At 42.5% G+C, this 23,725-nt stretch overlaps 1 protein-coding gene across 1 annotated transcript; it reads right to left on the bottom strand.

The window, feature by feature from the left end:
- Window positions 1-1,223: 1,223 nt before the first annotated feature.
- LOC146620397 (ras and Rab interactor 2-like) lies at window positions 1,224-20,325 on the bottom strand. The gene is made up of 7 exons (XM_085368946.1): window positions 20,274-20,325; window positions 18,521-18,612; window positions 9,008-10,594; window positions 2,931-3,239; window positions 2,718-2,849; window positions 2,457-2,620; window positions 1,224-2,181 (listed from the first exon to the last, which is right to left on the bottom strand). Exons 1-7 carry the CDS (start codon window positions 20,294-20,296, stop codon window positions 1,723-1,725), a joined length of 2,766 nt encoding a protein of 921 aa, XP_085225072.1. The 5' UTR covers window positions 20,297-20,325; the 3' UTR covers window positions 1,224-1,722.
- Window positions 20,326-23,725: the final 3,400 nt, after the last annotated feature.

Consider the following 23,725-nt stretch of genomic DNA (forward strand, 5'->3'; position numbering starts at 1 on the left):
ATTTGGATCAACAGCACCAAAATCAACGCTACGCTGTACTGCAGGTCCTTCTCAGTACTTTCCCCTCCATCATCACGGTACCCTCTACACCTTCCTTTCAACGTGTGTGACTGTGGGACCTCAGACCAGCTTAGATGTCCACACAGTGTCTTCATACATGTTCTTACCACCCGGGTTAAAGGCCTTTGTCAGTAGTACAGAGACGGGGCAGCCGGCCGCAGGATCTGTCACATATCACTCTCATAGGAGTGGAACAATTCAGAAACTGTAACACAAACACCCACAGTGTCACGCCATGGTCGTGTCTCCCTGGACTGTGATATGAAGCTGTCAATGCCTGGTTACTATTTACAGACCATTCAGGTAACGAGTGAATCCGTTTTGTTCATAATGAGGTCGGGGTCAAGTAAAATCTTTTTCTTCTCCTCTAACGAAAACCGAGGTATGAAGGGAAACCACGGCTTTGGAGAACTGTTCCACCCCTACGGTCTGAAACGATAACCAGCAACATCTCTCAGGTCTGAAAGAGCCTCGTTCATATCACCAGGATACTGTCAGTAAATACACAAACACTGGCAACACCTGCCTTTTCTAACATTAAACACAAACTACATGCATGAGCTAAATTTTACAAAGTTAATCCTTCAGATGATCTGATCACGCTGACACATCTCATTCTACGTCAGCATCAACAATTCCCTTTAAATCCAGCAGATGGTGGGGACAACTATGGAACAAAAAAAATGACAAAACACCGTCATCAACAAAAAAAACCAGCGTCTCTTAAATTTCTGCATTCTGTTAAAGGGGAATCCCACCAATTTTTGTATCTTTTAAATCCAAGTTTGTTTAGATGTAGTGTGAAGTCATTTGAGTGAGAAAGGTGGAGGTCTGCTCACACCTCTGTAGCTGCTGCACCTAAACAATGGTGGCTAGCCAGGTCAGGTAACAGTTTGGTCCAAATGATTGGGACATCAGCTCTGTTTATATTTTATTACATTCAATTTTTTTTCATATGCTTCTTAAGAATGAGTGAATCATTGCAAACCTATATAACCTTATACCTATTATATATATTTTGTTAGTAATAATCATTATTAACAATAGCACATTTACCATGAAACCACTAGAATCTTTTCTCTTTTTTAATAAAGAAATCAGACTGTCCAGCGCATTGCATGCTGGGTTTTTATTATTATTATTAATAACATTGTTTTGTTTGTTGTTGTATTAGAAGTGGCTTCATTCTCTCTTTTTTAAATGGCTTTGTGCATCAGTCACCACCAGGTGCCGCTAAATCCACACAAATCAACAATCTGAAGGATTATCTTTTTAAAATTCAAACAATAAAGTTACAGTTTACCAGCAACTGTGAGACGTAAACTTAAATGACATATATAACCTACATCTATTTGTATACTTAAAGGAACTGTCCCATGTGTCTGAGCTCAGATTCCCTCCATCAGGAGGTGGAAACAGCAACTGACAGAGCTGTTTACCACAAAGTTACCCTGATAAGAAATCCAGAGCAGGAAGACAAATAACTGGCCTGTCAGACAGAACCTTCCCCAGACTAAGAAAGGGGAAGTCCGGCTTTGCAAAGACTGGCACGCCACAGCGCTGAGCCCAGCTCGTGTGTCTCCACATGTTTTTGTTTACTGGAGTTATGGGTGACACTGCGGCAGACAAAGAGCTTGTTCAGGCTTCTGCTCGCTGCTACAGTCACACAGAGATGGAGCTGCTGAGGTGGCTCGGTGGCAGGCTCAGGCCTAAGCTGACTCTGGGTTTGGGGGAGTCAGTCGACAGGTCCGTGCTGAGGTCGTTCAGGTTGGCCTTTGTGTCAGAGGTCACGGTGAGGTCGTTGAGGTTGGGCGCCACATGAAGGGGAGCAGATAGCTGGGCGGTGCTGCTACTGGCCACGCGACGGAAGACGAAGTAGAAGGGACTGGCTTGCGGGCGGCTGTGCAGCTCAGCCTTTATCTTTTGAGGGTGGGTGTCTGGGGCCAGCTGCTGGCTGCTGCCCTCCATCAACAGGAACAGGCCGTAGTTTTCGGGGTCAGACACTTTGAACTTGCGGGCGCACAGCTGGCACACCTCCTCCACGGTGGCATAAGGTTGCACCTGCAGGGTCTTGGCTGTGCAGCCGCTGTCCAGCTCCTGCAAAGCAACCCGCAGGTAGTTCTGAGGGACAGTCAGAGGAGACGGTCAGTGTTCAGAGAGCAAACATACGAAGCCTGAAGACTCAGATGTTTTTGATTGCAGTTAAACACCGAAAATCCTCCTTGCCATGTTTTCGAAGCTGAGAGGCTGTACTGGGTGGTGTTGCTTTTGAAAATACTGGTGTATAAAAATATCAAAATCAACTCTGAAGCTAAAAGACAACCTCTAAAGCAGTGCTAATCTGCCAGCGTCACAGAAACCTTTTGCACTGAGTGAACTTATTTGTGTGTTCTCACCTGGAAGTCATCGATGGATGGTGCAGAGCGCTGGGTGGTGCGGCGGCGGTGCCACTGGTGGAGTGTGTTTCTGGTCTCAGAGCTCAGCACTCTGGCTGCTTGCTCCTCCTGGAAGTTCTTGATCAGAGACATGGCTCCATACGCACTGGTCAGGTAGTAGCCACCTGCACATCAACACGCACACACAGCGGCACACTGTTAATTATGTGGGGGGTGGAGGATGGGGTAGATTGTGCTGGTTTCCATGGAAAAGTGCCACACCTTCTCCATGCAGCAGTGAGGGGTCCAGCAGCTCCATCATGTAGAGTATCTCATTGTCCAGCTGAGGCATGTCACACTGGGCCAACACATAGGTCAGCATGGGCAGGAAGTCATCAGCACCATACAGACGACCTGTCAAACACACAGCAGGTTCACTCATCATTCCTGCCATGCGACACTGACTGTGGGTGTGGGTGTGGTTTTCATCTGTACCTGAGTTGTCCTCCATGATGGTGTAGATCAGTTTGCAGACTCTGAGCAGCATGCTGACCTTCTTCTCTGGAGAGTACAGTTTACACATGGTGTGGAACTTGTGTTTGATCTTTTCTATGGCCACTGTGTCCGGGGGCTGCGCGTCGGCCACGCCCATTTCCTGTGGCTGCCTGGCCTTGGCCTGGGACAGGTTCTCCTTCAGCTCCTGCCACTCCCCACTGCGTATCTGGAATTCCTGCAGGGCGCTGCTCACTATGGCCTTGAGGGGCTTCAGGACACACTTATGCATTGCTTTCTCCAGGACTTGGTCTGTGGACGAGCGCAAAGAGAATCTTTCAGTGTTTCGCACAAATAAACCGTTAGTGAGCTGAGGAAAGTTCAGCATAGCTGCTAGCAAATCAAAACACATAATACAAACATCACAAACGCCAGGCAGCTGCTGGTGCAGTCTGTCTGGCTCTAAATGAAGGACACCGCTAATCACTACAGTGACTTTGCTCCCAGAGGTACATGAGCTAAGTTACTAAAAGGCAAGCAAGCCTGGATCATGCTAACTGCTAAAAGACCCATTAGCATGCCCTCCAAGTAGCTGATTATTGTTTCTGTGAAGCAGGAAAATTACCCCCACCTGCATCAGCCACACCCACCATCAAGTGCGTAAGTAATGTGTACGTGTGAGTCGCATATTAGAAAACAAATGTCAGTGGAGTCTAAATTAAAAAAAACAAGTAAAGATTCCACAAGAGGAAAGCACATCAGTGAATATGAGTCAGTGCAATAGTGGTGTGTTTTTAGATACCATCTCTCTTGAAGGAAGTGCTCTCCCACTTACTGTTTTCTATCTGAACACCTACACAGTGATAAAATACAACCTGTGATATGAGATCAAGAGGGTCCACAGATCACTGAGTGAGACATGTTTTAGCTGTGACATTAATAATTTTACCCATGTTTACTGCATACCAAATTCATTGTGTACCGTGAGCCATGATTTAAGAGCTACAAGCTGTTAGAAGGGTGTCGCGATCAGATCAGTTCTACTTGTCATCATCATGTGTGTAAATCAAGTTCCTATTGACGACCATGTGTGCAGCTCAAAGTTCAGCTAGGAGGAGTCAAACCATCATGAGCTTCTTCGGCTTGGGGCAGGGATAGCTCAGTAGGTAGAGTGGTTGCCCCATGATCGGAAGGTCGGGGGTTCGATTCCCCTTAACAGCTACCCTGAGGTACCCCTGAGCAAGGTACCGTCCCTACACACTGCTCCCCGGGCGCCCAATGGCTGCCCACTGCTTCACTGAGTGAATGGGTTAAATGCAGAGAGCAATTTCCCCACGGGGCTCAATAAAGTACAATAATGTACACACTTTCTTCTTCTTCTTCTTCTTGTGCAGTCTGACTAACACACGAGCAGGAGGCCAAACCACAGCCCTGCTGAATAAGGAATGTGTGAGAGATGCTGACTGTTCTCTAGGAATATGGAGTCAGCAGTTTCTCTGGCTGAGCAAATCTGCACACACACACACACACACACACCTTTCCGCCACATGAACCCATCTCCATCAGCTTCCTCCCGATGAAGTATCAAAGTCCGAGTCTGCTTCACGCATGTCTGTGAGATTCCTCCACTCCTCCAGATGTACGCCTACTGGAGCTGCATCAGAGAACCAAGCTGGCAACTCTCCAGCAGCACATTCTCACTTCCTCATTCCATCACTGTGTACCAACTGCCAGTAAACGAGGTGCTCTGCATGATTCTGTTATCACTGCTTGCTGCCACGGATTAAGAATGAGGAGTGAGCAGATTTCGCCAGTGCTTAAACTCTCTGTGTCAACAAACACTGATAATCCAGGGTGTGACTGTGGCTTATCTCCATGATAAGATCTTTCACTCACTGGAAACCACCTACCTGCCACTACATGTCACCACTGACGTTCCTTACCGTAACGCTCTGCAGCTTGGCAAAGATGGAAGTCACACCAAACTGAACTGTTCAAGTATTTCCAAAGAAAAGCTTGAAAAAATGATATTACGACACCACTGTCTGAAACGTCCGCTTCCTTTTTTCCTCATTTCATGTAATTTTGAAACATTTGATCAATCAAAAAGGGGGAACCCATTTCTGTCAAATATATTAAATACTATTATGTAGTTCATATTATTATTAAAGTTGGCCAAAGTTTCAAACAATGACCACTCGGGTTCACACAGTTTTGTGTGATGTCACTCGGGGGAATATCCCTCACTCCACCTCCTGTTCAATCTCTTTGTTTACAAAGTGCAGGAATTTTGCTTCAACAGCTTCACAAAGGAGCTGCGCAAATAAACAAGGTCTATTTTCAACTGTCGGTAATGAAGAACTGGAGTCTAAGAATAACAACATGGCTGTTTGTTCCTGTTCAAAGGGAGTTTTTCCTTCCCACTCTTTCTGGCTGCTGATAGAGACTCATCTGAATGCTGACGCTCTGTCTGCATGATTGTAGGAGCTTTACCTTACAATATAAAGTGTCTCGAGGCAGCTGTTGTTGTGATCTGGTCTTTTCCCCTAAACGTCTCATCGGTCTGCGTTTTTTTTTAAAATTACTTTTAACCATTTTTTAAATGGCTTCTAAAGTTTTACCAACAGTCTAAAATACTCGCCGCCCTGCCTCCTTTTCCCAAAGCTAGAAATCTGAGAGAAGCAGCAATTGCTGCTATTGCAGAACTTGGAACCAGTGGAGTTTGGTCCCATTTGCTTGAAAAATAGCTTCTGATGTCAGCTTTCGGTAGTGAACAGTAAATTTGATATCTAACCGTTAAAACCTAACTTGTGAGCATTTTGGTTAACAACTAGAAGGACAAAACTCATAGCTGTGGGCTTTTTAAATTGGGAGAGTTTTCTTTCCTGCAGTCTCCACTGCTCTGCCTAAGTAATTAAAAACAGTGCCAACATTCCTCACTGTGGACATTAGTTAAGAGCTGTGTCCAAGTCACCCTAAAGAGGGACATGTCCAGATTTACAGACACACTAATGAGACTCCTCAGACTAAAGCTCTGTGCTTATAGGCTTGTAAAAGTGTGAACATATTTTAGCCTGCAGTCTGAAGTTTTCCGCACATTGACTCTGTGCTTCTTTAGATTGCATGCATGCATCCACCTTAAAATAATGTGAGAGCAGGGTTAAGGAAATGTCACAGTGTCCTGTGTCCTGGATCACAGATGGACTGCAGACATCACAGTGGCACCCATTTTCCTGGGGACAACTTATCAGCCAAGGCCAGGGAAAGCTAGCAATCACACACAAACTTACACACTTCTTGTGTCTTCCCCTCTGAATATAAACATCCTCTCACCAAGCATCCTCCACGCAGCCTTTAACCAATCACCTTGTCTGCTGCAGCTGGGCGGTCTCACATAATACTGTCTACGGGGAACAGCTGAACCTTTTATCCACCATCCATTTGGTGAAGATAAAATAACAGTGAGACCACATCAAATACCATTATACACTCACACACACAATATGTGTGTGTGTGTGTGTGTGTGTGTGTGTGTGTGTGTGTGTGTGTGTGTGTGTGTGTGTGTGTGTACACAAAGTGACTGTCTCCTTGAACTATAAATAGCCTGCTGAAATCAGGAACAGTAGTGAGTATCTGTTCTGTCACTGAAGCCAGAAGCTACACAGATTGTTGACTTCCTGCTTATAATCTGAACCATAAAAATAGCATTTTGATTCGTCCTCGTCATACCAGCAGCATGTTTAAGACATCTACAGAACAGCAGACCTCATCTACTTTGACCTTTGATCCCATAAACTCCTCTTGAATGTGTTCACTAAAGTCACTTGGTCATTAGCAGGATAAAGCAAGACCAATGTGAATAACGCAAAAAACCCACAAACAAACAAACAAAAAAGTTTACGTTTTCAGCTCCAACACTTGCTCATCACTTCCAGTTTCAAAACAGCAAGACGACGACTGCAGTGTGGTCTTTTATATATATATGAATATCTAGTGTGGATCTGTCTGAAGGAAATAAAATCCACCTTCCAGCATCAATAAACATGTTAATTAGCATGTTATGTGTCATTTGTCTGTACAAGAAGTGAATTTCTGAGCTGATATGTGACCTAAAAGCAACAGCGGAATAAAAGTATCATCAGAGCTATAAGTAAAAGCCAGAGTCCCAAGGTGTGCATATGATAACATCATCAATAAGTTAGACCTGCTTGATGATTTCATGATGTTGATCTGGCTCAGGCTGTCTGCCGGAGGACAACCTCTCTGTGTGGGATGACTTCAACACAACAGACTATTTTCCCCTGCCCCCTACTCCCCCTCCCCATCCTGAACACATACACAGCTGGGGTGATGGAGGAGCACAACAAGCACAGAGGTGGCCTCCATATTTGAAATCGACCTACTCCCAAAAACCATACATCATCTACAACACAGATGGCCTGATGGTACATCTTGTTTTAGGTCACCTCTCGGTTTCATCTAATTCACATTATGTCATTTTCTCACACCACCTACTGGCAGTGTCAAGTGCGAGAGGGAGAGATTGAAGAACCACAGATTAAAAACAAAGAGTGAAGGGCAGGGAGAGGCACAGTGTGATGGGGGCTTGCGTCTAATCCTCTCCTCTGATTGGAGAGCTGGAGTTGGACCGAGACCGGTTGCATGACTTGGCAGACGGCCATCCAGAGGCATCTGGGCCAGCCGGCCTTTGAGCTCAACAGAAAACACTCTCTGAAGCTGCCACAACTAAATGTTGTGTAAGTGTTCCAAGAAGTAAAAGCCGCAGCAGTTCCCAGTGTGTCATCCCTGAGAAAAACAAGCCATTCAGAGAGTGGGCACGAGAGGGGGCCACAACACGCAACAATGGAAACACAAAGCTGCTCTTTCAATTTTAGTTTTCCCTTCAGACACCACACCGATTGTAGCTGTCAATCAAATTATTTATCAAGGGGAAAATGGAACATAATGAAAATGTTTCTGGCTTTAAAGGTGTGTTAAGCAACGTTTTCCATTTTCTAGCGGCTGAACAGCCTGTGGAGTTTTTCACACGTCCAAATCCAAAAGGATGCTTCCCAGAATGCTTCCTTAGCATTCCAAACTATTTATAATGAAATGAGCAGAGATGGAGATACCCTGTTCTGCTCCGGGTCGAGCTTTGAAAAAAAAATGGATCCTTCAATCCTGATACACAAACAAACTTTCTTACAGGTGAAAAAACATTACAAAGTCAACTGTCAGCACTTCTCCACCCAATTCATGACTTCATAGTTGCAGCCCTTTGCTCAACTTTCTGAACGAGGCCAGTAAAAACAGGTTGGTGAAGTGGGCTCCTTCCTCCACAGATAAAACCCTCTTTGTGCTCTGTGTTTACATGTTTCTGTCCAAGGTCTAATGTGGCCACTGAATCTTGGCCTAAATGATTCAGACTCTTCCGGCAGGTGTGTGTGTGTGTGTCAGTGAGACATTGTATGTGCGTGTGTGTGGTTGTGTAGTTGTCTCTGGCTGTCCTCCTCCAAAGTGCTTTAAAGACATTGTAAGATAGGAAAAAAAGGATAAAAATAGTAAAAGGGCAGTAACAGAGAAATGCAAACACAATTATTGCTTCAATAGAGATTTGCATTCTGCTTCTAAAGTAGACACACAAAGCGTTTTCCAGTGTTCACTGCTAAAATACTGAAGTGAAACTGCTACATGTGCATTAATTGGAGTTAATGTGACTGTGATTTTCCACAATGATTAAGATTTCTGAATGTGTCACTCATTCACACTTCCTAGAAATAGTCACATTTATCTGCAGTCATGCAGGGAGCTGACTACCTGCTGAGAAACGATGAGATCAGAAACTTAAAAAAGGTAGAAATGTTGCAACTGTGCAGAGCGGCTACTTCAGCAGTGATCTGAGAGGAGTGGTGCAAACTGTCTTTGGTGTAGATGCTGTCATTAAAGCAACAAGCTGACATTGTCCTCTATGATGTTAGTATTGGAGGGTCAGTGCAATGTCTGGGAAAACACAGGTGAGAAAATAAAGCTCTGTGCTAAAGTAAAATGATGGAGGACCACACTCTGCACTGCAAACTCACCGATCTGGTCTTCTGGGATCAGGCTCTCGATGGGCGGCTCCATCTCGGAGCTCTGTCGAAGGTAGCTCTTCATCTGTGTGATAAACTGCCGGAGAGTCTGCAGCAGGTCCAGTCCGGAGTCGTATCCCTGCCATGCCTGGGTGCCCGCACCCTCGCCCATGTAGCTCAGATAGTCCTGCACCAAGGAGCCGAAGTACGAGCTCTTATCTCTGGACAGCTCTACCACTTTACGGATCGCCCTCTTCTCAGGTGTGAGCAGCGAGTTGAAAACGCCACTCACTTTGCGAAAATGGCCTCGCAGGGCCTTCTGGAGGACCAGGGCACTGGCACTGGGGCGACGCTTTGTGCGGTGTCCAGGTGGCACCATGGTCAGGTCCTGGTCTTGGTCCTGATCGCTCTCCAGGCTGACGCCATAGTCGGGTTCCTCTTCGTCATCTTCATCCTCATCGTCGTCATCGTCCTCCATACTGCAGAAACCTAGGTGGGACGGTGGGATGGAGAGGGGGAGGTGGGTGTTGAAGTCAGCCTCAGTGGGGGGGCTGGGGTCATGCATAGGAGGCATAAAGAAAGCTGAGGACTGAGAGAAATCCAGCGAGTCTGACGAGTCTGTGGAGAGGCTCATGTCACTGAGCCGCTGGCTGCCCCCGCTGCATTCGTCAACTCTTTCTTCCTCTCCTCCGCCCACCTCTCCATGCTCGACTGCTGTCACCACGGTGGAGTCTGGGGGACTGCAGGAGTTCTGGGAGCAGGGTAGAGCCTTTTGCCGGGATAGTTTGGCTCTGATTAGGGCCTTCTCAATGGTGTCGTCCTCCAGAGCTCGGTGACACTGAGCGTCCTCTAGACTGGATGTTGGTGAGGCTTTGGTTCGACGTGGAGATGAGGACAGAGATGCCAGAGAGAGGGGCAGTGATGGCCGGGGGATGGATATAGGTGAGCTGATGCTAAGTCTCTTAGGCGGAGAGGATGAGGGGCTGATACTTAGCGAGGAGCCAAGGCGAGAAAGGAGGCTGCTGCCTCGCTCCCTCTCCTCCACCTTCTCCTTGATCCAGGAGATCTTTTCGGGCATGCTGCGCTGCCGAACAGGAGGGGCTGTTTGCTGTGCTGTAAAGCGAGGTGGAGGTGGCCGAGGTGGTGGAAATCGTGTCACGCTTTCTGGCCCGCTGAGTTTGTGACTTGTGCTGGTGTGTAGCTCTGTGTTTCTGTCAGGGTTCTGCAGGTTTTCTTGCTGTGACTGGCTGCTGTGGCTGTGATCTGAGCTGCAAACCTGAGCTTCCTTACTGCTGCCTTTTCTTTTGTCAGCTTCCTCTCTCAGGTCCTGCTTTCCTGTGTCGGGGATGTTGGGAGTGAAGCTCTGATTATCATCTGGCTGGTGGACCTTTAGGAAGAGGGGGTTGATGAAGCACAGCGCTCCATTGGCTTGGCAACACTCAAGCTCAGATGGGGTGCGAGTTTGAAGCCGAGGGCGTCCTGAGGTAGCTGTTGAGGACACTGGTCTGTGGGCAGGTGGGGGTGGTCTGTCAGGGGCTGCTGTCCCCGTCAACGACACTGGGCTCTTCCTCCTGCTGCACAATGGAACATCCCAGAAGCCTAAAAAGAAACAGCAAATGAAAGATCTTGTGTTCATATTGTTTTCTATTGTTTTTTTAACAGTAACCATGAAATGTCTAAATTAAATATCAACATTGTGTAAACAATACTTGTATAATACCCTAAATAAATGTTTTGTAAGCTTTTACAGACTTCCATACAACTTCATTACCTCAGATTATTTTGACCATGACCATAATCATAAAGTGATAGTGTGTTACTGTGATTGACCTGATCTGCTAAAACGAATCCCCAAGGCCATGAGCCCTATAACCTATAAACAAATTTATCAGAGTTGCCTTTTCACAGCTTTCAGATAAAAACAGGACTGATTAGATTTCAAGTTCAGCCACAATTTGGCTTTCATAAATGATGAAAGTAAGAAAAATCAAGGGAAAAAATGGGAAACATTTCCTATAAATCCTTTGTGTTTGCTTTTAATTCGAATCAGACTTTATGTCCAAGGAAATCCCCTGTAAAAAGAAATCAATAAATACTTGACTTATCAAGTTAATGAATAACCTTGTTAATTAACGGAGATTTTAATCACTGACTAAGAATAATAACTGCGTTTTTTGTCATAATCTAACAGCCAAAAGACAAGAAACATATGGCAAGATGAGGGAGACTCAAATATTACAGTCTAGTATCATGTAACAATATTTTTCTGTAAGTAAGAAATTTGAACTGTTTCACCCTCAAAAGCTTTGGAGGCATGAGTGCCACGAATATTGACTAATAAGGGCCAAAATAATTCTGTTTAGATTTCATTGCAATATTAGAGCACCATTTAACAAAGAAAGCATCACCATTGCTCACAATTATCTCAAACTGCATCTGCTGAACAGTCCAACTTGCCTGTGATGTCCCTCAGCGAGGCTGTGTAAAACACAATCAAGTAAAAGATCCTTCTGCCCACTGCAGTCAAACAGCTTCTCACTGCAGAATCAAGTTGGAGTGAAGTAGAAGAGCTATTTATTGGGTGGTTTGCTTTCAAAAGCAAAAAATGTGCCAAGAAAATAAACAGAGTCAGCTATCTTTTTTTTTCCACGGTTTTACTGGGAGCCGACACGTTTATAGATCCAACAGTTCAGCGAAGAGCAGGAAAATGCTCAGCAGTGCTCCCATCAACTCCCAGTAAAAGCCCCGCTAAATAAAACAAATGCCAAAAACCTCTAAATGCTCCTTCATGCTGTTAGGAGCTTTTCTCAACAGAGGAAAGAAAGAGAGAAATGGCACTAAACAATTTTAACACAACTCTTTGTTGAGCACTTGGAGTCTGAGCCGTACCAGACAAACACACAGCAGAGGAAACAACGGCATATGAGAAATATTAGTGCCAGACACAGTGCAGCTCCTTCACACACAGCAGAGAGGAAACAACAGTACTTACTGTGACCCAAAGCTGAATGGCACAGGCGAACTGCTGATGTCAGTCTAACTTTGTGTTTAGAGGACACTGCGTCTCTGCAGGGTGAAACTCTGCTGGTTTCTGTGGCTCACTCGCACTCCCTCTTTGTTATGACTCACTTGTGTTAATAAGGGTGTGGGCGGGCTGTTGGCACACTCAACCCACCTCTCCTCTCCCCTTTCACATGAAGCTGCGTGGCAAACCAAAACAAGTCCATCCCCCCATTTCCGTCTTGCGCTGCTGATGTTTATTCTCTCTATAAGTAACCTTTACTTCTCAGACTTGCTGAAAAACTTCTTTGTACATTCGTTACAGTTGTGCTAAAAGTTTACACATACTGATGATGGGAATGTCAGGGTTGGGATTTTAATGATTTCTTTGAACTGCTCTTTTTCCAGGGTGGAATGATTATACAGCATACATCTTTAATGATGTCAAATAAAATTAAAAAAAAAAAAACCCTACAAAAACTGGCCATACAAGTTTGAATTTATTTTGGATCAAAATCATACATACATCCCGAGAATATTCGGTTAAATTTCCCTTAGCAAGTTGCACCTTAATCATGCACCTTCAGTAGCCACCAAAAAGCTTTCAGCATAGTTCTGGTTAGATATAACCACTCTTCTTGGCAGACTACATTGGTGGATTCCCTGGTGCAGACTAGAGATGGCACGATACCACTTTTTTATGTCCGATACCGATACCGATATCATAAATTTGGATATCTGCCGATACCGATATGAATCCGATATAGTGTTTTTTAATCAACAAAACTGTTTTTTAAAATATCTTGCTGCATTTTGCAAGTCTGCAAGTTCATACTCAAGTTTAAAACAACAACTACACTAAAGCTATTCTGTTATACCTGTATACAAAAAAAATATTTCATAGTTCAGCAATACTGATCAATCTAATAAACTTAGACCTACACCATCCTCCCTATTCTGGTATTTTAAAGAGTACTTAGCGTAAATATTAAGCAACCTAACTAATAGGGTTCCAACTCCCAGCAACAACAAAAATAAATAAATAAAAAATAGGGAACCACCCCTCACGCGCCACCTCATGATGCTTAATCAACGTAATCAACCTTAATTTGATGCAGTGTGAAAAAAAATGCACAGAAATCAATTATTTTTCAAGAAATATTAAATAGATTCAACATCTTTCTTCAACAAAATTGCAGACTGCACAGATGGTACCTTCCCAAAGGAAAAAGTACTATAGCTTACTAGGGTATATATATTAGACTTAATAGTCACTATATACAGTAATTGACTTCTATTCATTTTACATCAAATTAAAACTTTGGGTGTCAGATAATTATTTATTAAAAGCTCGACATTTTAAATGAGAATAAGAAAGAAAAGTATGTCTTTGTGCCCCCTTTTCCCAGTTAATGCCCTATTGGCCCCCCTGGCTAAACTTTGCTAGATCCGCCCCTGCACAGTTACCAGCCGTCAGCTACGTAGAAAAAGATCCTCGAGTAGAAAGAAATATTAAATAAATTCTAACAACAGCTTATCAAGCTTAAACGTGCTGCTGTTGTTCAGCCGCTGGTTTGCTCTTTCTGGCGCAAAGTGGACCAAAAACAAACAAGAGAGACTCACGACAGAAAAGCCGATCAGCTGATCATTAGCAGTTTCACGATTGAAGTAGCAGCCGGAGAGCGAGAGGCAGTCGCTCGTTAAGCTTAACGTGGGAATGCTTTACAAACATTCAGAGATGGACTTACACACTTGCTTTACTTCTCTCGGGATAACTTTGTCGGAGATGAAATGCCGGGTTGCTAGTGAAGCTCCAAATGCTATCCAGACCACCGACAGGTCCGGCATGCCACAGCCGCTCTATCACGTGATGCATACTGCTCCGACGTGCTAACGTTCTGAGGCGAGTTACGGCGTGTTGCAAGTTTTGTGAGGTGCTTTCGTGATATTTAATGGATCGGATTACATTTTTTATTTTTCTCCGATATCCGATCCAGTAATTTAGGTCAGTATCGGACCGATACCGATACGTAATATCGGATCGGTCCATCTCTAGTGCAGACCCAGCTTTTAATCATGGACTGCAATTTTTTTTCAATAGGGGTTGAAGAAGTCCCAGACTGTCATCTTCAGAGTAGAGAACACCAGTTAGCATGTTCAGGAATAACCCAGGAACCAACAAGACTCCCACGAACTGGAAACTTCTGGAACACAAGTGTCCTGCACAGTGCGCACATACAGAGCCCAAGACAGGAATGTGTTTTGCTGTGGTTTTGTGTAAGAACTGGGAAATTGTGTGACATCATTCAGAGCTACGGCTGCCAAACTGGAGCCAGGAAAAAAAAGTCAGAGGGAGGAAGTGGTGGCTCTCTCAGTGCTGAGACTACTTCAACTTAACCAAGTGGCAGATGAAACAAACTGTTCCATCAATGAACATGCCGCTTTCCATAGGAGTAGATCTGATTATCAGGCAGCACACCAGGATGTTGCCAGACTCTACAGTGTATTAGCAACATGCTGAGCTGATCCTAAGGATTATCATCAAGATCAGTGTTATTACTAACAGATCAGTAACAACCAATCAAAACCCAACAGATCTCTTAATGAGCCTGGAAATGACGCTTTACAGCTCTGCTTTGACAGCCTGCAGTAAATATACAGGTACAAAATAGAAAGTGTGAATCTCAGGTCAAATACTGAGCATAAGAATCAGGAAAGCTCGGGCATTGATTAATAAGTTATCACTCCCATTGTTAACATTCAGACAGAAGCTACTCGCTCTCAGGAGGTGCTAACCTTCCTTTTCACTTGTTAAATTAACTAAGACACTTGCAAGTAACATAATAGTAACACACTCTGGTGAGTCTGGTGTTGCCTGCCTTGCTAGTGTCTTGCCAATATCTACATAGAGCAGTTCATGAAAAAACAACAACAACAAAACACGTGTTTCAGCTGCAAACCTGAGCAACAAATAGTTCATAACTGGATCTGATACTGACGGAGGAACAATATTAAAGAATATGGAGTCAGGGCCAAATAAACACGACGGAATATGACTGATCAAAGGCTGAGAACCTGATGACATCTACAAAAGAAAGGCAAATATTTAGTGATACAAGATTAGAAATGTTTTATTTATCTTTTATTTCTATACTAAGGAAATTATTTGTAAAGATTAAATAACAATTCAATGATGTTGTTTAAAGCGATGGTTTCCAAAGGTTTTTGCAATGGGAACAATATTAAACAGATTAGAAGTTCGGGGGGAGTATTGATGTGTCGTTCAAAACACCCAAAAAACAATTTATGTTATTGAATTACTTACAGTGTTTAGAAAAATTCAGCTTTACTAATATTAACATAAATTAGGGGTTAAATAATAATGTTAATGACCCACTTGGTCTGAGAAGCTTTATATTAAACAAGTACTCACGGAGGCAAAAACATCCATTCATCTACTTAGCTCTAAGCCCTTGCCAAGAACTCTGAATTGGCTAAGGGCTAACACATATGGATAGCAACCGTACACACCCATGGCCAGTTTAGAACAATTTCACTTACATCATGCGTGTCTTTGGAGTCCATGTATGTTTTCATTTTCTACGTTAGAAGCCATACAGTCATGGGGAGAACATGCAAAATTTCAACCAATGCAAACGTGCTCCCATGCAGTCCCCTGAAAACCCAACAGTACATTGCTCAACTGGTCAAATGCTGATTGGTTGACAAGCTAAGCAGAGCAGGAACACGACAGTGGAGTTCGTTGCCAACAGAGAAGAGCGAAAAAAAGATCAAGGATAGACTTCTATGAAGATCAGACCTCCCAAACAAAAGAAGTTGTCCCCTTTTGGCTGTTAAAAAGATCCGAGGTCTGCACTGAGACTAATGACTAGCTAATGTGAGAATCCATTAAAATATTCACGCCAACATTACATTTATGTCATTTATGCTCTTAGTTCTTTAAGCACATTTTTAAAGATAAAGTTATTATGGTGCAAACTTGCAAACTTTAAAAATAAATTATAGGGAAAACCAGAAGCAAAACATCAAAACTTAATAAATTCAAGACTAAATACAAAAACATATCATTGATCTTAAAAGTTCCCCTCCTAATTTGTCAGCCAAATAGAAAATCTGTACACATGAAGTGTCTAATGGGCAACTTTTGGACCCGGCTGCCAAGCTAAACTTTAAGAACATTACAAAAAGTCAGTTACCTTACTAAAAAAACCTTCCCTACAACAGTGTTATCACAGGTGGAGCGCCACACAACATAGGTAACATGACACTGACAACGTCACACTCAACAGTGATCTTTTCTCCTCTGAGTCAGTGGTGAAAGTAATACCCACAGAGTCTCACAAGCATACTTGTTCATATCAACGTCAGAAACGTCTCCTAGATCAACTATTCACTGTAGCTCAATTACCTTTAGCAACACAAAGGCCACTATTGTGTCACTTCACCAAAAAGGCGCCCTTTTTTATGAATGAAAGACTGTTTGTGGGGGGAGGGGTTGTTAAGACAACAAGTCTGCACGCACTTCAATAAAAGGCAAGAAAGTCATCAAATCATCGTGTCACACGGAATTCTTTAAGAAGAAGTCAAGTCTACCTTTGAGCACCCCTTAATGCCTCAAGCTGAATCATAGTGGTAGAGTCTGAGTGGATAAAAAAGTTGCTCTGAGAAGGATGTACAAAAAGAGTGCTGTGGAACATAAATCACGGGGAGATTCTGAGCCCTTTGCTGCATGTCATCACCCACTCTCTCTCCCTGCTTTCCTGTCTACTCTCCACTATCAAACTGCCTAACAAAGGCTCAAAAAATAATCTTAAATGCTTGAATGTCATCGGAACTATTGCCTTTACGATGAATTTACAGAAAACTAAATGTTGTAAGTGGTAACCTACCAGGGTGAGATTTATCCCTGCATACTTTACATGTTTAAAAAACAAAACAACTTAAAAAGGGAAAATGTTTTTGATTTGTGTCACAATGATTATTTCCTTGTCCCTGGTTTGCTGACTTGGCCAAAAATCATCCCATGATAGTAAAAGGGAGGGTGGCACCACGACTAAAACGACTATCGCAGTTATTTGTCAAGATTATTCATTGAGTTTAGTGATAATAATGTTTGTCTTAGAGTCATGCTTTCACTTTTTCACAGGTCTGTGTCCCTAAGAGGAAAAATGTGAAAAAGTTGTAATTGTCTGAGTTGATATTAAACAAGTCACAGCACCGTGGCCTTCATGATTAGATGTAGTGCAGTTTGAGGTGAATTTTTAGGTGGTTGATTAAGTTAGTTGTGTGTCTTGTGGTGACAATAACTCTACAGCACTGTTATAGGATATGATGATTAATTATATGATGGTGGTTATTTATGGTGGTCCAGGGAACAGCTGTGATTGGTACATGCAGACAGGTCATTTAGGGAGCGCTTGATTTGCTCTTGTTTTGTGTTCCACTGGCAGACCACCACTTTCAATATCATTTGATCGTCTTCATTAAATTGCATTAAACTAAAATCGTGATCAAGATTAAAATTGAAATAATTGTGCATCCCTAGTACTGGGTAAGGGATTGAGGCTGGTTGTTGGTGGTGATGACGTTGACCTCACACCATTAAGTCATGAACATGAATAAAATCTCTTCCACAAACACAGGCGGTCTTGCCTGATTTAAACAAAGCTCAGTCGCACTGATCTGGGTGTGGAAGAGGTTTTTGTCCCTAAGACTGATTCATTCAGCACCAGCATGCCAGTTAACTCCTCAAATACCATGGAATGTGGTTGGGATGGGCCTCAGGAGGAAAAAAAGTTTCTGCGGGTTTTACACCCGATAAATGTGGGAAAAGAGAAAGTACCGTCTGCTGACGGAAGTCCACAAATCAGTTTGAACAAAAAAACTGAAACTGAGCAATCATTAATTACTTCCAAATGACTGAATGGAGAAGAATAGTAACTGGCTATCAACAGCGCTCAGCAGTAATTTACTTCCATACTTGCAGCATATACTGCATTCCTTAGACTTTCATAAGATAAGAGAGATAAGATAAAACTTTATTAATCCCTCGGGTGGGTTCCTCTGGGAAATTCGGTTTCCAAAAGCACAGCACCGACAAAAGTTACAGAGTTACAGAATATTACACACACACACACACACACACACACACACACACACACACACACACACAAAATATACGAAGGGGATAAATAGAATAAATAGGAATAAAAATAAAAATACAAGTGAATTGCACATTTCAAGTATGTGCAATTCACTTGTATTTTTATTTTTATTCCTAATCATAGAATACATAGCTCTATAAGCTTCCAAAGTAGCTCTATAAGCTACTTTGGAAATAAACAACCAACTATCACTGAGAGCTACACTGAACACATTATTCTCAAAATGGCTTCAACATTTAAAGTTTATATGTAGCCAATTACGTCATATTTATTTGTCTCTGCAGTTTGAGTTCCCCAGCTTGACCATTAACACACACTACATATAAATAAGTGAACAAACCTGCACCAAGCTTAGCAACTTCCTCAAGATCAGAAAAAGTTCTGGCTGAAGCGATGGCCTCTGGGAGTTTCAGAGTAAACGGCAACACATCCCTGAGAAAGAGAGAAAAGGATCAATGAAAGTTAGAACACGGAGGAAAAGCGGTTTGATTTAAAAAGCTACTCTCAAACTTGTGTTAGTCACCGTGTTGAAAAAGCTGTGGCTCAGCTTTGTGTGCGATGGTGGCTAAGGTGTGGGTTCAACCACAGAACTGTGGAGGATAAAATGTGCATGCTGCTGTGCTACCTCTGGGACTTTACCAAAACATTTCAAAGATTTTAGTTTCGGTCATGCAAGCTTGCGTGAACAACAGTGAACCTAATTTTATGATAGTGATGTCACAGTGAAGCCTGGACACACTGGGGCAGTGGAGGATATACATTTTGATCCCCTGTTGAATTCCTCATTTTAACAACTTACAAAGAAATAGGCAGTCTATAAAAATTAATTAATTAATTAATTAATGTGCGTTCTAGTGAGGAAATAAGTATTTGATCCCCCCTGAGAATTTGTCCAGTACACTATCCAACAGATAGTTGTGTGGCAGCTACCAAAGGACTAACTGTTATCAAACCACCATTCACAGTTCCACATGACAACAGAATTGACCGCTAATAATTTTTGAACCCAAAGGTCATTTCCAAAGAGCTTCCAAACATGGCAGATTTCAAAAAGGATGAAATGAGAACATTGGAAAAGGAAAAGGAAGCCTAAAAAATATCTACTGCAGAAGAAGAGGATCTGAAAATTATATCCTTTGGAGGAAAAAAACATAAAATCCCCCAAAAGACCTGACCCAGGTCAAGATACATCTGACTCTTCCATTGATCTACTGTTCATCATAGTCTCATCAGAAATCGACTTGAGGCTGTCAGAAAGCTATTCTTAATCCGCTCCTTTGCTCTGGTGCAATTACTCAAGAACTGGACAGAAAATCAGTGGCAACAGGTCTTATAGAGTGTGGAATCCAAATTTGAATTATGGTTCACATTCAAAAGTCTGAAATTTGGGTATTATCGGTTATATATCAAATTCTGAGGATTCTGAACAAAAAGATTACGTAAATTTGTTCATGGGACTGAATGAACATGATTTTGTCTGAGAAACAAACATTGTGCAAATAATCCAGTAATAATGAAGCAATTCCAGACACCAGGAGTGTTTTCGGACTTCAATGTCCAGGATGTCCTGTGAGGAATGCTTCAGCAGAACATTTGTTGTGCGACCCCCGTGCAGAGCAGGCAATAGATTGTTCAGATATGTATTGACCTATCAACAGTGCATAAGCATTTTACCCATATTATGAACTGCTAGCAGATTGTGAATACAGGCTGTGGAACTTTTGAGCTTCCTCGTCAGATGCAGAGTTAGGAGCTCAGTGTTTCAAGGCGGGCTCAGACTGCAGCTGCTGCTTCTCCATATCAAAAGAAGCCAGCAGAGGTGGTTTGGGAGTCTGACAAAGATGCCACCTAGATGAGGTGTTTCAGACATATCCAGCCACAAGGAGACCACGGGGAAGCCAGAGGACAAACTGGAGCGATTGTGTGTTTTGGTTGACTCGGGACTGTAACTGGGTCAGTAGTTCTTCTTTCTTGAGTTTTGTGATGATGGTTTTTAAATAACAGAAACAGAAGCAGTAGATATGTGCTTTAAAGCTAACAGCTGAAATATGAATGTCTAACAGTTTGCAATAATGATGGTATGGTGACTTTACCTGCTGATGCAGCAGAAGGCCATGAGGCGGAAAAGGTCTGCAAAGCTCAGTCCTGATCCCTCTAGAGAGAAAGCTGTAGGAAAACAGAAGCACATGATCAGTCCATCAGAGGGCAAAAAGCATTAGAAAAAGACAGCTCAGTCTTTTTAAAACGGTTTGCAGCAACAAAGGCCAATGAGGCAAAGCAAAACATTCACATGTTTTAAGTCAGTGCATGCAAAGTGTGGTTCAATTCTGCTTTATAGTCCCTTAATTCAAAGGAATCCCCACAAGGTTACAAACTATATACAAACAACAGCAACGAGAATGACAGTGTGTGAGCACTTTTCCTCGACTTACTGACTCATTAGTTTGTAAAAGAACACCATGCTGGAAAACAAAGAAGGAAATCCTTAGCACGCATGTTGTCGGTAATACACGAATCAAGAAGGCTGTTTGCTCACAACTTGGCACACAGTCAACGCTCCGGGCACTGAACTAAACATGACCAAGATCTTCGAATGGTGAACGCGTTAAACTCTGAGTAGAATGCAGTAAGACAAAGACATCATATACAGTCTCTGGAAAGAAGGAAAGTGGGTTAAAACCAAACCTGCCGACATGTACACGTCTCTTTTTTCTGGGACTTCAAATCTTCCTTCAGTCATTTCACTTTTACTTGTTGAAATATTGACTTTAACACATGAAAAGAGCCCTTATTATTACCTGTCATTACAGCAATGACAGCAGGCCTGGTAGCACATTCCCACACCACTCATCACAGGATACCTGCCCAAATACCTTTATCAAAGTCCATTAATCCCAATTCTCTGTTAAAGAGCACGGGTTTAAACAGGCCACAGAACAGACTCGTTACAGAGCAAATGATTCATATGGAAGAATTCCCTCCCAGGTAGAACGCTCCTGTTAATGTTTTAAACTGTTATTGCAACACCTGCAGCTTTGCTTGCCAAATGTTTATCACAGCTCAATCAAGGGCCAGCTCTTCATGCAGTGGACAATGTGGCTAGTGTGAGCTTAGAGTCACACCAGATGGAAAATACCACTAACGGTTACTTAAAAAAAAAAACAGTTCCAGACAGCAGTGCAGGGGTAAAGTGGAAAAACTCCATAACAGCGCAAGTTTTGGAGGTATGCAACTGCTGCTCAGGGGGTGAATCCAGCCCTCTTTCTGTTTGCATTTCTGTTTGTCCTCCAGATTATTGCAGAATGTCTCGATGCATGTCAGCTTAAGAAAAGTCACTTTAGAGGAACAGGAAAGTGGTCTTTAAACATCAGGTGTTAAAAAAACAGTAACTCATTATTACTGCTGCAAATCACTGAGATCACAGAGAGTATTACAGTCGATGGAAATGCTCAGTAGAAGACGTTCTGTCTCACTGTGCTCATTGTTTTCTCTGCAGGTGCAAAGAGAAACGTCACTGTCTCTTTAGTTTAGCAGGGCTGAGATTCACACTCAGCACATTCTGTTGCCGGGTAAGCATTTGGAAATTCCAGTTCAGTGCAGACAGAAACTGATGGCAACAGACAGGTACAAGAAGTAGACTGTATGCATTCTGGAAGTCTGGGAAATCCCACTTTTTATGTGGCTGAAAATGCAACACTAACACACTTATTCAGAGTGACAGGGAAGGAAGAAGTGAGCACAGAAATAAAGCGAAACAAACAATATATGAAAGCCTGTGACATATTTTGAAGACATAAGTATTAGGGTTTTACTACAGGCTTGTCTGCTATTTGCCGAGCTCATCTCTGATGACGGCCCTGCTGTGAGTGCTGTGGTCCTGCGTGGGAACTTGGCAGCTGGAAGGTGCTCTTGTGTTCATCTTCGACCTGAGTCTCTGTGGTTTATAGTGTCGTTTAGGCCTGGGATTCTTTTTTTCAATTTTAGATTTAGGCCTTCAGCCTTCAGAAATGCTGATACTGCCTGTCTACTCAAATAGCTGGTTATGAGACAGGTGTGAGTCATGAGGAATGTTGTCACCAAAAACATCTAAACAAGTTGGGTTTCTGTTCAGTAATGGACAGTAAATGACCTTTTCAGAGTCCTCAAAATAACTAGAAAGTGCATTTTCTGAAGAAACTGCAGTGTGAATGCTTGAATCTGAATGTATGGACTGAAATGAATTAATTGCTGAATTTTGAGTTAAAAATTTTGAATGAGATAAAAAAAAAAAAAAAACAACCTGAATTTAACCTGAAAACAACAGTGCTGAACTGCTAAAAGCTGAAGATTTCACAGAAGAAGAAGTTGGAAAAAAGCTGAAAATGTTTTAATTGTAAATTAGAAAAACCTAAGAAATGAGAAAAGAACATTTAGAGTCAGAAAACATCTGAATGAATATTAAAAGGTCATATTCTTTGAATCACTGAATGACTAAAATGTGATCCCTCCACTTGGACCCACACAGTTTAAAAAGTTTACATCTCTGAGCTTTGAAAGACAAGATGTTGGAAAAAGAACAACGATGGCGACGTTTTGAGGGTAAAATGATGGCTGTAACACTGTGGACACAGCAGCAGTTGAAAGAGAAGTGCTTAAGATGAATCTTGGTACAGTGGCAGGCAGAGCTCGTTAAGCAGGCAGGTGTGAGCCTGGTTGCTATAGTGACCGCACCCAATGGCTCCATACACACGTACACAGACATGCGCCTCACTTTTGCTGCTTAAAATGAACAGAAAAGTCAGGCCGAAACAAATCGTTCCCAAATGAAAAGTAAAAGTCGTATTGACAAAATTCTTTCACCGTGAGTGACAGCAATGTCTAGTCTACTGAATTCTCAGTTTTCATGCCTGTGGAGTTTATTATATGGACGTGGTGACAGTGTAAAGACACCATGCTCTTCTGATTTTCAAACGAACCTTCTGAGCCATTTTAACATTAGAGTCTATGGAAGAGTTGGAGGGAGGAGGCTGTGCATTGGTGACATTTACGAAAGAACCATAACACCTAGTACAATAGTAAACACATTGGATGAAAGAGGACAGCGATGGCTACGTTTTGAGGGTAAAATCATACCTGTAGAGCAAACGCTGCGGACACAGCAGCAGTTTTAAAAAAGATTTTAAGATTAATTTTTTTGCTCCTCTCACTCTAGCAGTTGAGCTGTCTCACTCTAGCCCCAACATTCCGTCCCATACACACCCATTATAAACTCTGAAACGGGTGAAAAAACATCATGAAACTTAAACTGGAACTGAAGAAAAAGTATAATAGATATTGAAAAGATAAATACAAGTTGAATAGTTGAATGTCTTGTCTTCGTTTTAAAGTTTGAATGGTGGCTCTATGTCAATGTATGTGGAAGTAGATACAGTTTAAAGAGGAGGAAGTTGAATGAGAATTTGAAGGGTCTCCCCATTGAAATACATTATAAATTTTTGTTGAAAAAAGTTGAATAAAATTAAAAATATAAATGTTAAAAATGAGAAAAATAGAAGCAATGTTGTCC

This window comes from Diplotaxodon limnothrissa, linkage group LG13 (assembly GCF_057381915.1).
Source record: "Diplotaxodon limnothrissa isolate DT_005_m linkage group LG13, D_limnothrissa_male_GT1.1, whole genome shotgun sequence".
In the NCBI taxonomy this organism is placed as follows: domain Eukaryota; kingdom Metazoa; phylum Chordata; class Actinopteri; order Cichliformes; family Cichlidae; genus Diplotaxodon; species Diplotaxodon limnothrissa.

Coding starts and splice junctions, on each gene's coding strand:
- LOC146620397 (XM_085368946.1), bottom strand. CDS start 20,296: ATGGCCTTCTGCTGCATCAGCAG. Junction 10,595..18,520: donor AGTTGCTAAGCTTGGTGCAG/GTTTGTTCACTT, acceptor GTTTCTTTTTAG/GCTTCTGGGATGTTCCATTG. Junction 2,850..2,930: donor CATCATGGAGGACAACTCAG/GTACAGATGAAA, acceptor TGTGTTTGACAG/GTCGTCTGTATGGTGCTGAT.